We start from the raw sequence: 13,408 nt of genomic DNA on the forward strand, positions 1-13,408 counted from the left end.
GCAGCATTTATCAGTTTAACTTTTGCCAAGTATGTGTTTCATATTTGGCTGAAGGGGTGGGTTTTTCATCGAATGACATTTAATTTATCATGCCTTGGAGGAAATGATTAACTACATCAGGGCCTTAGTTTTAAACTGCTGTTTAATTAATGTTCTATGAATATACTGTGTGAGTAATCCACTTGCCAACTCACTATGTGACAATAAAACAAACAGACCCACAAAACCCAATTATGTTCTATATTCAAAGTAAATACTCATGGAGAAATGGGAAATTTATCTTCCTAGTTCATACGTAGGAATAGAGAATGAAAAAATAATAATGCAAAACATTTCCACTTAAAAGGTACAGTACAAGAGAGAGCATGCATGATGAAATTAAGTTTAGTTAACAAAATAAAGTAAAGAAACATAACTATTGTATTACCAGTTTGTGCCATAAATTTAGCAGATTCAGCTTGCTCCTGCAGGGCCTTTGTGTCATGAACTGATCTTGGCCGCTGACTTTTTACTGTATGCTCTCCGATCATTCCATATTCTATGGGACAAAATAGAGGTTCATATGAAAGCTAGGCTTAAACATGATTTTCTGAGGAACAAAAGCTTATTACATACTGTTTTTCAGGACGTTCGATGCAACTGCAGTACATGGCTAGAAACAAAGACCACACAAGTTTGTATTTAATTTCTCCATTACTCTAAGGCATAGAACAATGCAACGAATTTATAAGGGTGAGTTGGAAGTATTAATTGAGCTTGAAAGCACAGCGTAGACACATAGCAAACATGCAAATAAACTCACATTGTTTTTTTTTAAACTCTAACACTTCATCAGTCCAGCTCCCTCCCTCCCACCCTCCTGCACACCCAGAAAAGAAAACAAAACAAAATGAAAGTAAAAATGTGTAAGCCATCGGAAAGCCACAGAGGAGGGGGTCATGGACATAACATGCTATTGATCCACAGTTTCTTCAAAAGTTTCTCATCTTTGTAATAGTTCTTTTTGGTTTCCCAGACCAAAATATTATGAGCCTTTTGTAAAATTAGACAAATGTATTCTGAGCTGTATTCATTACAAAGCATGCCCTCTTTGTTTCCCACTAAGGGACAAAGAGACAATGAGTACAATGTTCTGACACCACACTGAGAAAAGTGATGCTAGCAATATTGCAATTAGTTAAGAATTTGCACCAGCTGTTTAAAGTAAATCCGACACACTGTAAAACATTTATTTTACTTACTTAAATAGCTCATGCAAATAGTTTTTGAACTCTTGTTTTAATTGAAAACTTGCATTACTTTTGCCAGTGTGGTCCTAATGAGGTGATTATATCATTTGCAAATAGGCAATGCAGGTGATGCATCAACAACAAATTCACACAGCTTATGTTAGTACATTAGACAATACAATGCATCAGCCATTGATAGGGAGGATGTTTAAATCATCTCTAATATAATTTTTCACAGCGAGACCTAGAGGATGAAATCTGCCATCTCGTCTGATCATGTTCCACTGAAAGCTAAGGTTTTATGAGTAATTATATGGTAAATCATTTGACTACAAAAAAACCCACAGTTGACTGATCCACACATCAGACTGTTGGCATTAACCAAATCATATCAACAAACATGTTCCATGATTGGATTAAGAAAAATAAATAAATAAATCACGACCAAAAAAAAAAAAAATCCCTTCCCAGTATAGCATCAGGAAAACTCTGTTTGTGTTTGCATAAAAAATTGGAATATTAAGAGGGTATAATGAAAGGAGAGAAAGCCGCCAGGTAGAAACAAACATCGCAGCCTTTTGATGCTGATTGGGATCTTCAGAACCATGACTGCACAAAGTAACGAGCTTCAGAAGCATGTTCAAAGGTCTTTCAGTACGATTTGATCGTGTCCACATCTGTTTTGCTCAAATTGAGCCGAAAGCACAGTGTGAAGAACTCTTTGCCGAACAAGGAATGTGCAGGTACACTGATGGTTGGACAAACAGCGGGGAGTTGATCTAACGTTCAGTCATGTAAGCCTAACTACTGCAGATACAGAGACATTTTATCGTTTTACTGTGTTTTGTGCTCTACCCTGTGGTGTCTTGGATCATGAACCAATTCCCAATTTAGAAGAATAAAAGGCTTGTCTGATTCAGTAAGCCTGAATGTGTGCTACTTTGCAGGAAACCATACAAAAAGCAGGGCGCGCTGCCTTTTAATAAATTTATGCAAACGAAACTAAACACTAAAAGCTAGGAGACTTCGTACAGTAGCACTTTAAAGCCACTTGGCTCAGTGGGGCTGGATGGATAGACAATACATACAAAATACTCCGCTTCTTTTAATGGTTTTACTTTTTAGTAATGTTCTTTGTTAAAAATGCACAATATAAAATATACGAACCATTATAGACACTCTACTGTCCTGCATTTCATAACATAGCACATGTACATAAGGCAACAGAGATTAAAATTTGTGAATACATTTTGAATGTAATGAAACTGGTCAGTTTTTGTATCAAGCAGGACACATATAAAGCTAGAGGCAGTTTTATTCTATATTGTCCTTTTTAAATGCTAATCAACATGACAGGTTGCACAAATCATTGATCACAGCTCCGTCCTACCTTTGAAAATGATTTGCCTCAGCAAAACATTGATCAACTAAACGTATTAAATAGTGATATTAGCCCTGCAGTCAGGCTCACTTAATATAATCTAACCCTCAGCAGCTCATGATGAACAATATAACAAAAGCATTGCAACATGAAAAAGATTATACAAATGTCAAGTGTAATGTCAGTAAGATACTTGGGTGACAAACTGTCACTGCAGAGCACAACACTGTATGAATCAAATTTCACACATTTTAAATAGAAGTGTTTCATCATCATTGGTTCATTGTTTCATGACTGCAGTTTGAATAATTCTATCTACAACAGTCTGGATAGGAAGCTATTAAAAAGCTCAACCTGTTGGTACACAAATGTGAACTGTTTAATTTAGTGCATAAGGAGTCTCAGTTTTTAAGTGAATGTTTTTTGATGCCTAACAGCCTAGATGTTAATCCTAACGCTGTGTATCAGAGAGCCTGAGGTAGAATGGGAAAGAGCAGGATGTCGAAACATGACACCAGAAAAGTACAGAGAAACAGCGGTTCAATTGAACTACTGGGATTGTATTCCAGCCTGTGGCTATATGACGGCAAATATGAGAGACAAACCAGAATTTTAATAACTGCAGGGGCAGGCTGTTGTCATTTGTCAAAGCAGCCCAAAACAATGTGTCTTCACTGTACATTACAAGGCAGAAAGCGCAGATGATGCATTTAGCGTGTCATTACTTAGGAACATTTATTCTGTTTGAGACAGTATAATTTTCATGTTTTGGCCTATTTTCAGAACTTTTTAACTTTGTGTTTTAAATAAAATGAAGTTTGAGATTTATGAGGTGTCTGTCCTTCGGTCAGGACTAAAGACAATACTTATTATTGATATCCATCAACCATCATGCTTCAACAACAAAGGAGAAACAATGGTATTCACAGAAATCAATCACTGTTACCTTTCTTTCCTTTTGTGAGATGAGAGATTCATTCACTTTGTTTTGCATGCACCTAACCTTAGCGGCATATATCACTGACAAAGCAGGCATTTTGGACCTAAGAATTAAAAATTAGATTTGTACAAGTGCTATAGTAACCATTAAATTTACCGAGATTGACACTAATTGAGAAATAGTGGCATTGCTTTTTCTGAAATACTCAGCATATTTGTAGAGGATTTAGTACATGCTGAATTACTTAGATGACCTTGACAGACAGATCAGCAATAGCCACTTTCCCTTCCACAGCAGGCAACACATTTTAATACAAGGTCAAAGCCATGCATTGCATTACAGCAATAGTTTAAACATCAAAATAATCTAAAACACCAAGTGGAGCAGACAGGAAGGAGTTGCTTCTGAAGAACAGTTTCTTAAATGACTGTGACAAGTAGACCTCAATTACTTAATATCCAGAATGAGGCTTAAGGTCTATTATCATGTCATAACACTGGAATATAATGGTTGTCAAATATATGCTTCTGTTTGCTGGATATTTTCTTAACCTCTCTTTTCACTCATTTTAGAGACTCATATCCAAACAAATTGTTGTTAGACTGTAACCATCTACACTATATTTCCTCTGTGCAATGTATTTCCCTTTAGATAAAATTGCCAAATCCATCAGACATATTTTATAACATCAAAAAATTACTTAACTGTCTCCCACAGACATATTAAAATCAGCATAATTTATAGTCAGCAGATTCACTGATGATTTTTGTTACTTACTATAGATACACACAAAACTAAATTAGTCTTGTGAGTTTTAGCTACAGTAAAATGTCTCTCAGTGGCTGTTAGCATTAGGATCTGTTGGCAGCTTCCAAGCAGGTTAAACCTAAGATGGCCAACATCTTATGATGCTATGAAATATTACTTTTGGCTGAAAAAAATGATATACCTTATATTTGGTAACCTCTTATATATTAATCACTATCACAGACAATAATTAAATTAATCTGCAATATAATTCTATATCATCTGATATAGTAAAAAATTACCCGTTTAGTTACCCAATGCACACGCACTGGCACACAGCACACACCCTCTTCCTGTTTCTCACATGTTTTACATTTTTAAAAGCTCCTAATTCACTAAAGGAAGTAGCAAAATTATCAATCCATTCAGTAACACTTTGCAACATCAAACCTGCAATTACTTCCAGTAAGTGCAAAAATAGATCTTTTAAAAGGTACATGCAAATACTGCTTGCTGCCACCATGCTGTGCCATCAGTTTATAATGGCAGCCATTTTGCCTGCTTGTCAGGGATTATCAACAAATCAGTTGAGTAATAAAGAGGTGAGCAATGAGATTAGGCTATTTTGAGCAAAAATATCTTCCTCTCAACAACCTGAAATGACTTGTGGCTATTCAGACTGCTTTTCAAGTTGATCTTACCATGAGATATGTCTGGCCATTCTAAAAATTAAAGGGGAAAAAAAACTTTTGTTTCAATCAGCTTTGGAAGCTGATCTCCAGGGGTGCATCTGTTAGCAAAGCCAGCACTGTGTGCAGAAACAGCCAAAGCAATAAAAAAGTTTGGCCAAAATGTTACAAAATGTCTGCTCATATTACTGGCTGTGCAGGCGCAGCAACCTAGTCACCACTGGGCTATGACCTCAGCAGGTGACAGTAGATGAGGGTTATAACAGAAGGATACCAGGGCTCAGATTTTGAGGCTACCGTGTTACTGCATGTGCTGTGGCCCACACAGGCCTTCATCACAGTGTCAAAGGTGTGCAAACATGGATAGTGCTGGACAGTATTCTCCTGCCCAGGCCAAACTATTTATGTGTGCCTGATTTGTTTGGCTCAAAGCTTTTCTGAGCCATCACAGCACATGGATGATTTCAAGCTTAATTAGTAGCCATATTTGCAAAGATATTCACGCTTGATCTAATTAATGTCCTGCTACTAAGCACATGCAGTACACATTACAAATAAATAAAGACTCAGCACGTAATCAAAGACAATGAAAGTTCCCTGGGTCCATGACCTTTGTCATCACTGAGGCTTTGATCCACTGCATGCAGGGAATTTTAAGCTTTCACACTGGCAGTGATCACGCCAGCCGCAGAGAGTCCAATGGAAGACATTTCATTTCCAGGTTCATCTTCACTGTGTGAACACGTTCCATGTGTAATTTTATTGAAAGGCAGTAAAAGCCAGCCCCATGTCCAATGACTGATGTGTCTAACCTTGCATGAAATGAGCCTTTACTCATAGGCCCCGACGAGTAGCTTCTATCAGGGGTACTACGCTTACTGCCCTCCATGCATTCCTGCCTGACTGACTGACTGTCACAAATGTAGCTCTTAATGAGAGGCACTTCATTACCACTGCACTTTGAAGAGTATAAGTTCCCAAAATAGAGACAAGTGTACAGACCACGCAGACCAAGAAGAGGGATACCTCCCGATAACCCATGCCTGTCTTTCATCCATTTCTCAACAGCTAAGCTACACAGGCAATCAGGCAATTTTGGTCAAATGTAGTGATATTTCTGGGTTGTTGAGTGCTTAAAGTACATTCTTAAATGTAATAGACCTCTGTTGAATCATGAAAATTACAATGGAAATATATTTAAACATAAAAAGATACTAATCTCTAATAAAATACAGTAACCTTTACAAAAACCACATACTAAAACAGTTGTATTATAATTAATGGGTCTGCTTGTACCAATATCGCCTGTTCATTTGCTTGTTTCCTGGAGGTATTAAAAACTAAACATCAGTGCAGAAAAATGATCAAAGCCTGTTCCGGTTGATTATGGATTTTTTGCTACAAAAATAAACATAAATACAATTAACAATAAGTATATTACAATAGAGAATAAAAGAAAAATTGTAACAAAAAAACATTCCAGACAAAAGAAAAAGATCGGTCATTATGTGTTCAGGTGGAATACATAAAAGTACATTACACAAAAAACCTGAAATACACATTTATTCATAAGTAAAGTACAGATTCTACTGCTATGTTTTCTTTATTGTAATATTTTAGAGGCAGGACAGCCGATTTAATTTTTTCAGAGTAACTGTTTTTTAGTGTTTTAGACAAGATTGTGAAAAACTACTTTTCAACGTAAAACATAATGATAAATATGATGATGATGATGATATTGATGATTATGATGTCATGAAGATGCATCATATTTCTCATACAAATACACCCAAATCCTAATCTTAAACGTTACTCCAGCCTTAAAATCAGACTACCACTCAGAAACGATCTGCTCAAATGTCCTCAATGTATCTCCTTACAGCCCATTATACAAACCCTTCACTATTGGTGGGACCATATGCTTGAGCCAATCTAAAAAACTCAATTAGTCCTTCATTAAGAAAATGAGGGGGTTGCACGGAATCAGATACAAATTACGAATTGTCCTCTGAGACATACAATTATCCATCATATTCCTTCTGCCATCTGTTTGCTTCCTGTTGACTCTCCTAATGACTTAGATTGAAGCCAAATTAGAATTCTGTGCAACTGCCACTGCACCTCATTGAAAAGTCATGTGAACTCGCCTAAAAAACGTGTGAGTGTGGTGAGACAAGCACTCAGAATACAGTCTGTTGTAAATATAGACGATGTATTTTGTATTACTGATGTGTAGGCAAATGAGTGGCTACTGTAGATTGCATTGATAATTTACAACACAAAGCTAAATCACAAGGTTATTGAGCAGTACCTCAGAAAGCAACCTAGATGGAGCTCTGACGTTATCAAAGCACTGCATCAAGAAGCCCTGTTGCTGGGTGCCGTGAGCAGATCATTCCTCCTCTTTTTCACGCACTTCAGGGAACAGGCTTCAGCGGTCTGGTTTCATATCATCCAAACATATATAAATTGAATCTCTACTCTGTCAAAAGCCACACAGTTTAGATGCATATTCCTCTGAATATTATACTACAATAAACTGCCACCACAGGAATCATTCACATTACTGTGGCTGTAAACAAATACATGCTTATCAATTTCTGGAAAGTAGACTTCATTTTAAACAACAGGAGGAAAAAATTGAAAACAACAACAACAAATAAAGATACTCATTTCCTTGTCATCTATTCTGGGTTTTCACAAAGATGTACCCTCTGCATGATAATGTGAGCAGTGTGTCGTGCTTTCAGTTCAGCTGCATGATGCTATCAGAAAATGGATCCGCCTATGGAGCATTTTAAAGTGAAAGCAATGCCAAGATTGCAGCTTATAACTTTCAAAATCACCAGCCTTTTCAAAAAGCGACACTGCTGAACCACCCGTGACTAAAAGTGGGGCTGCTGCAGGGACACAACTGAAAGGACTACTGTGCACCGACAGAAACAAGGATGGAAGCAGATTACTAATGAAACCATTTCAGAAAGAGTAGCCAGGTTACATGAATGGTATAGAAACTGCACATTGTACGCTCTGTGAAATACTGAGGCTTTCTCAAATCTGGGACACTAGTCCCATGCTTAAAGCGTTTAATAAAATATTCTCTTGTAAGTTCTGGCCAATCGCTTCAAAACAAGAGGTTTTCTTTTTACCAGCAGGATATGATCTTAATATACGGTTGTAAATTGTGCATAATTATCCTTTGAGGTATCCTCTACTACAATGCCCCTGCTAAGGGATATTGGGAAACTATGGAAGCCGCTCTTGGCATCAGTATAGAAACACACAACCCCAGTAGATGACCTGGCAGTCACATGCACTGCCAAGCTCAATGCCACCATGCCAAGCATTGCATCTGTCAAGTGAGAAACATGACACATTTTTTAGCACCTTTGCGACTGCAGCCAATTTTCAAAGAGCATACCTTGTCCTTTTCTGAGCCATTTTGCTTGGCATACCAAGTAGTGACCTTAGATTTAATAGAGTCATGGTTTGGCGTCCATGGAAATTCCTCACTAATACAATGAAAATGATACACCTAAGAAATTAAAAGAGCAAAACACAAAATGGACCATTGTGTAACCATGGAGGCAAATGTGGTTGGATGACCATATTTCATAGCAAGATAAATCATTTCCAACAGCCACTAATGAGACCTTCATAATTCATGCTGTCAGCTTTTCCACAGCACCAATCATGTCTGATCCTTTTGCAGTGGTAAAACCCACTGCTTCAGACTGCCACTCTGCATCTATCAGCACAGGGAACATTGTGTCATATGCAAGTTAGTCATGAGAAAGATGCCTGCAACATGCCCTGTCTTTGCTCATTGGCTAAGCTCATGTTAAAGCAAATACACTCTCCAAAATAATTACAAGGACACAGTGGCGATGCTGAAATGTCCTCAGACAAGAGCACAACAACAGCGCAATAGGATTTTTATTTAATAGATTCTGATGCCAAGTCTGGGAACATGAGAACCATCACAGTTATTACAAGTTTCAAAGCCATGCATGGCTGCACTGGATTGTAATTACTGAGTGTATTTTTATAACCAAGAACATGCAGTATTTTGACTACATGAATTTAACTTGATTATTCCCCTTTCAAAAGAATTGTGTATTTTAATTTGGTTTCATTTTAAAGCTACTATGCCTGGCTATTTCTGCAAAATTACCATTTGTGTATCCGGTCAGTTTTATAATGAAGCTCTTTAATCAGACATACAAGATGACCAACAACTTCAGCTTGAAGTCTAAACACCAAGTACAATATTGCTAGTATTTGGTTTAAAGGTCCAGTGTGTAGGACTTAGCAGCATCTAGCGATGTAGTTGCAGATCGCAACTCCTTCGCTTCATCCTCCTCTTCTAAGCACAAATGAGAAACTACGTTGGCCGGCAAAAAACATGAACAGCCCTATCTAGAGCCAGTGTTTAGTTTGTCCTTTCTGTGCTATTGTAGAAATAATGGCGGACTCCATTGAAGGCGACCTGCGGCCTCTCTAGATATGAAAGGTTGATTATATGGTAACAAAAACATAATGATTTCTCTTTTCAGGTGATTATACACTAATGAAAACATAGTTATGCACATTATATTCAGTTTCTGCCAATAGATCATCCTAAATGTTACACACCTTTAACTTGGCACAGCTAAGACTTTAGTAAGGATCCAACAAAAAAAAAAGATGTGCTTATGCATATAAAGTATGCTATACATCATAATTTGTATTACTAGGCCTCCATTAAACAAATCTGGTCTTTATTCTGTGCAATGGCAGAACCCACAACCTCAAAATGTTTTTCTTTTATAGTGAGGTGGGCTGTCCTCTAACCTATGGTGTTTTCTATTCTTTATTTAGACTGTTGTTAAGTGTTGAGGGAAAAAGAGAATTAGAAACACAGGAAAGAAAACTCTGCAGGGATTCAGTCCCAGGACAAGGGGGCCATTTAGTTCAAGAGGCAGGGGATTTAACCACTTGATGATCTCTGGAAACCCAGAATATTGCAGACTAACACACAATGTGACCAATGTGGGTTCAAATATGGCTCAATTACCTTCTGTAAAATATATCTGCCAGACTTTCTCACAAAAATCTATCACATTGGAAAAGTTCAACAATAAAATACAGTCTAAATAGAACTGTTGCATCTGGTTAGCATAATGATGGGTACACTTTTCAAGTTTAATGTGGGTATTCACGGTCTTATTGTTCAAACTTTTGCAACCCTATTTCAAAGAGATTCCAAGTACTATTAAATTAATAGAGCAAAGAAGCATTATCTTCATTTTTTATTATGCTGAATAGTGCTGTTGAAATTATGCTGAGTGTTTGTGGAGGATAATTGTAATTTCAGCAGGGCAAAGTAATTGTGTGAAACAAAAAAGGAAGGGCACAATAAGAAATTGGAATAATTATTTTATGATGTTTTTATTTTTGTATCCTAAGAAAGGTCTCAGGTTATTATCCACTTGAAGTCTTTGGAATTGTCTTAAAAGAGCTGATGAAAGAGTGGATGTTAAAGAAGTTGGAAAACATTTCCATTAATTTGCACGTTTCTCACTTTCAGGTCTTTCTCCTTGACTATTACAAAGGCCATTGTGTCAGCCAAATGCAGTGTGGTTTGTCTATGTACAAACAGCTGTATTGTCAATGGTGGTGGGAGACAAACATGAAACTGTTCTAAATGAAAGCAGCATTCATAATATTAAAAAAATATATAAACACCAATGAAGTGGAAGCTCAATTTTGCTTGTCTGACAAAGATGTTTCCTGTAGTCTGCCACATCTTTATGGACATTAACTTGATTATCAAACGCATCATTTACACACAGATTATAAGGGAAATTAGGTTACTGTGATATGATAAACTATTGCCTCAGTGTGGGTGTTTCACTTTGATATGGTTGCAGTGCACTGTAGATATATCAAAGTAAATGTATATGTAAATTAATGAATAAAAATGCACTACAAGTAATAAATCAAAATTTGAATGAAAACAAACTGTCTCCTACACAGCTGCCAGCAGACACTCCACCACCAGAAAGCAGTATTTATCAATGGTGGCTGAACCTGCTGGCTCCTTTTTGAAATAATTTCAAACATTGCCCAGCCCAGTAAAATTAGAGCTTAGGGTTTGCAGTTTATTGAATACAAATTATGATTTCTGGATAGTGAAGTTATTACAACTGTCAAAATTATATCGTGTTGCCATGTGTGGCTGCAAAAGTGCAAAGTTGTCCGTGCAGTTTGAAATATACTGTAAACAAGAGTAACAGAAATTTGACTCAGTGGCTAGAAGCAAAAAATGTAATCAGTACTTGACCAGACCATGACCCAAGAAGGAGGGAAACTATTTTTGGGGAAGCCTTAATTCTCATCAGGTGGCTTTAAAGAGGAAAGCTATGTATCTCAGTTTAACAAAAAAACGTATAACTTTGTATAGCCTGGATCAAATCCTAGATGGAGTATGAAATGACTTATCAGTGACAGCTCCTTGTTATATGCAGCAGCAGAGGCAGCCAAGAGTGACATTAGTATTGGAAATTAATTGATTTTTAATGTGCACGTCTCCATCGTGCACCAGCACATAGCCATGGACCATTACTGTGGTCAATTAGCCATTCAACATCTTACCGTTGGCCAATGTATGGAATTGATTACCACACCACAAGCTTTCCCTGCAGCCTACCATGTCCAGAATATTAAGCGTTACGTTAAAAAAAAAAGTTAAACTCAATGAAGTAAATTAAATCAGCTTTAACCTAAACATGACTGTGTAATCGTTTTCTACCCAGAGGCCACCACCAAATGTGCACTGAAAAGCAGCTACAAAAATATTTCCATCCCCAAACACACAACACATCTTAGTACAGCTGGTCAGTATAATTAGTGTGTAAAACAAATACAGTCCTAAATCATATTACTAAAACTTCACTTTTTGTTCTTGGATATGGGAAGAAATAAAGTCCCTTCAACCCAGCTTCTGAGCCTTTTTGGCTGTGATGACATTAAGGATGATTGAAGTGCATTATCTGGGCACACAATGGCTGCTGTCCATTCAGCTGTGCTCTGCAGAGCACTAAAATAGGGAGCTGGAGACACACTCACTGCAGAGGAACGTGGCGTTTTAAAGGACCATGACACCCAAGCCCCCCAATAGCTTTGGCTGAATAGCCTGTCTGACCTATTGTCAGAGAGTTTGCGTTATTGTCGATGTACCTGTCTGATATGCAGTCAAAGCTCTCAGGTCTTCTGCCTCTCAGCAAAAGTGCTGTAAGGCTTGAAAAAAAAAGAGAGGTGATTTAAAACATATCCCTTTCTTCAATTCACTTATTGTAACAGGTGAAGCGGTTAATTTAGAGAATAGTCTGTCATGGCTCTGGCAAGTATTCCGCATAATATCCCCCAGTTTATTCGGATTTTGCTTGAATGAATATGACAAAATGACTCATAGTGCTTTAATTCATCAAAGGGCTCGGAATAACTTTTAATTTTGTGAGACACTTGTGATGAATAAATGCAGCTGTGTACAAGCATTAAGTAATCAATACATATTTATTATTCACCGCTGTCAGACTATAGCATCCAACATTTCCTCATATGAAGGCAACTGCTTGTTCATTCTGTGTTTCTCACACAACAAACAAGGTGTGATCTGTTTGTAAGCCTGAATGACAAAACCATTTCCTTCCACTTCCCTTGCACTTCTGTGAGAGCAGCCTTAATGAGCTTTTCAATGCAAAAAATGTAGCCCATGCATATATTTTTTTCCACTCTAATCAGCAAAGACAAAAAAAGCCATCTTTTCATGCACTCTCATGCTCTAATCTAATTAGAATTTATTAAAGTAGGCAAAAGTTCAAGGACATCAATAGCTACATTTTCCTCCACACACAGAGTTAGCTACTTACACAGTAAAAAAGGATGGTACACCAAATGGTTGTAGGAACCATTTTAGTCCTAACTATCCTTTCACCTTATTATGGCATTTAGAGGCACTGATGAATGCATATTTTCTGTATTTCCTCCTGATTTTGAAAGAGGTGGCACTGAATGGCCACATAAATCAACTATATTCAGCCAGTAATTGAATCTCCATGGACATAAGATGATATAAAAATAGAGGGTAATCAGAGGGCACAATGTACTATTCTTGTATTTACGGATTACTATGCAGACAAGAAATAGAGCAGCAGAATTATGGCTGGATGATTGTCCCTCATAAACTGTCTACATATGAAATGCTACAGTATATAAAAAAAAATCTCTGCAATTTAACATAAACAGGCTAAAATTACATGCATAATATATAAAAAGAAAAGCTAGTGAACAGATGATTGCATGTGGTGAAAAATTAGGGAAATTATTTCAACATTCTCACAATCACAGAGGTTAGTCTCACATAATTATTGCATGTAAA

General features: G+C 37.0%; 1 protein-coding gene across 3 annotated transcripts in view; it reads right to left on the minus strand.

The window, feature by feature from the left end:
* Nucleotides 1-13,408, minus strand: part of adgrb3 (adhesion G protein-coupled receptor B3) — a 111,457-nt gene that overhangs the window by 64,689 nt on the left and 33,360 nt on the right. For 2 of the 3 annotated variants that reach the window (XM_035663832.1, XM_035663833.1), the window contains exon 3: nt 428-538. The exons of the other annotated variant lie outside the window; for it this stretch is intronic. In XM_035663832.1, the coding sequence (XP_035519725.1) occupies nt 428-538 (111 nt within the window). The remainder of the gene's footprint in view (nt 1-427; nt 539-13,408) is intronic. 3 annotated transcript variants of the gene reach the window in all.

Source organism: Morone saxatilis, unplaced genomic scaffold (genome assembly GCF_004916995.1).
Source record: "Morone saxatilis isolate NCDOM2014 unplaced genomic scaffold, NCSU_SB_2.0 Contig19, whole genome shotgun sequence".
NCBI lineage: Eukaryota > Metazoa > Chordata > Actinopteri > Moronidae > Morone > Morone saxatilis.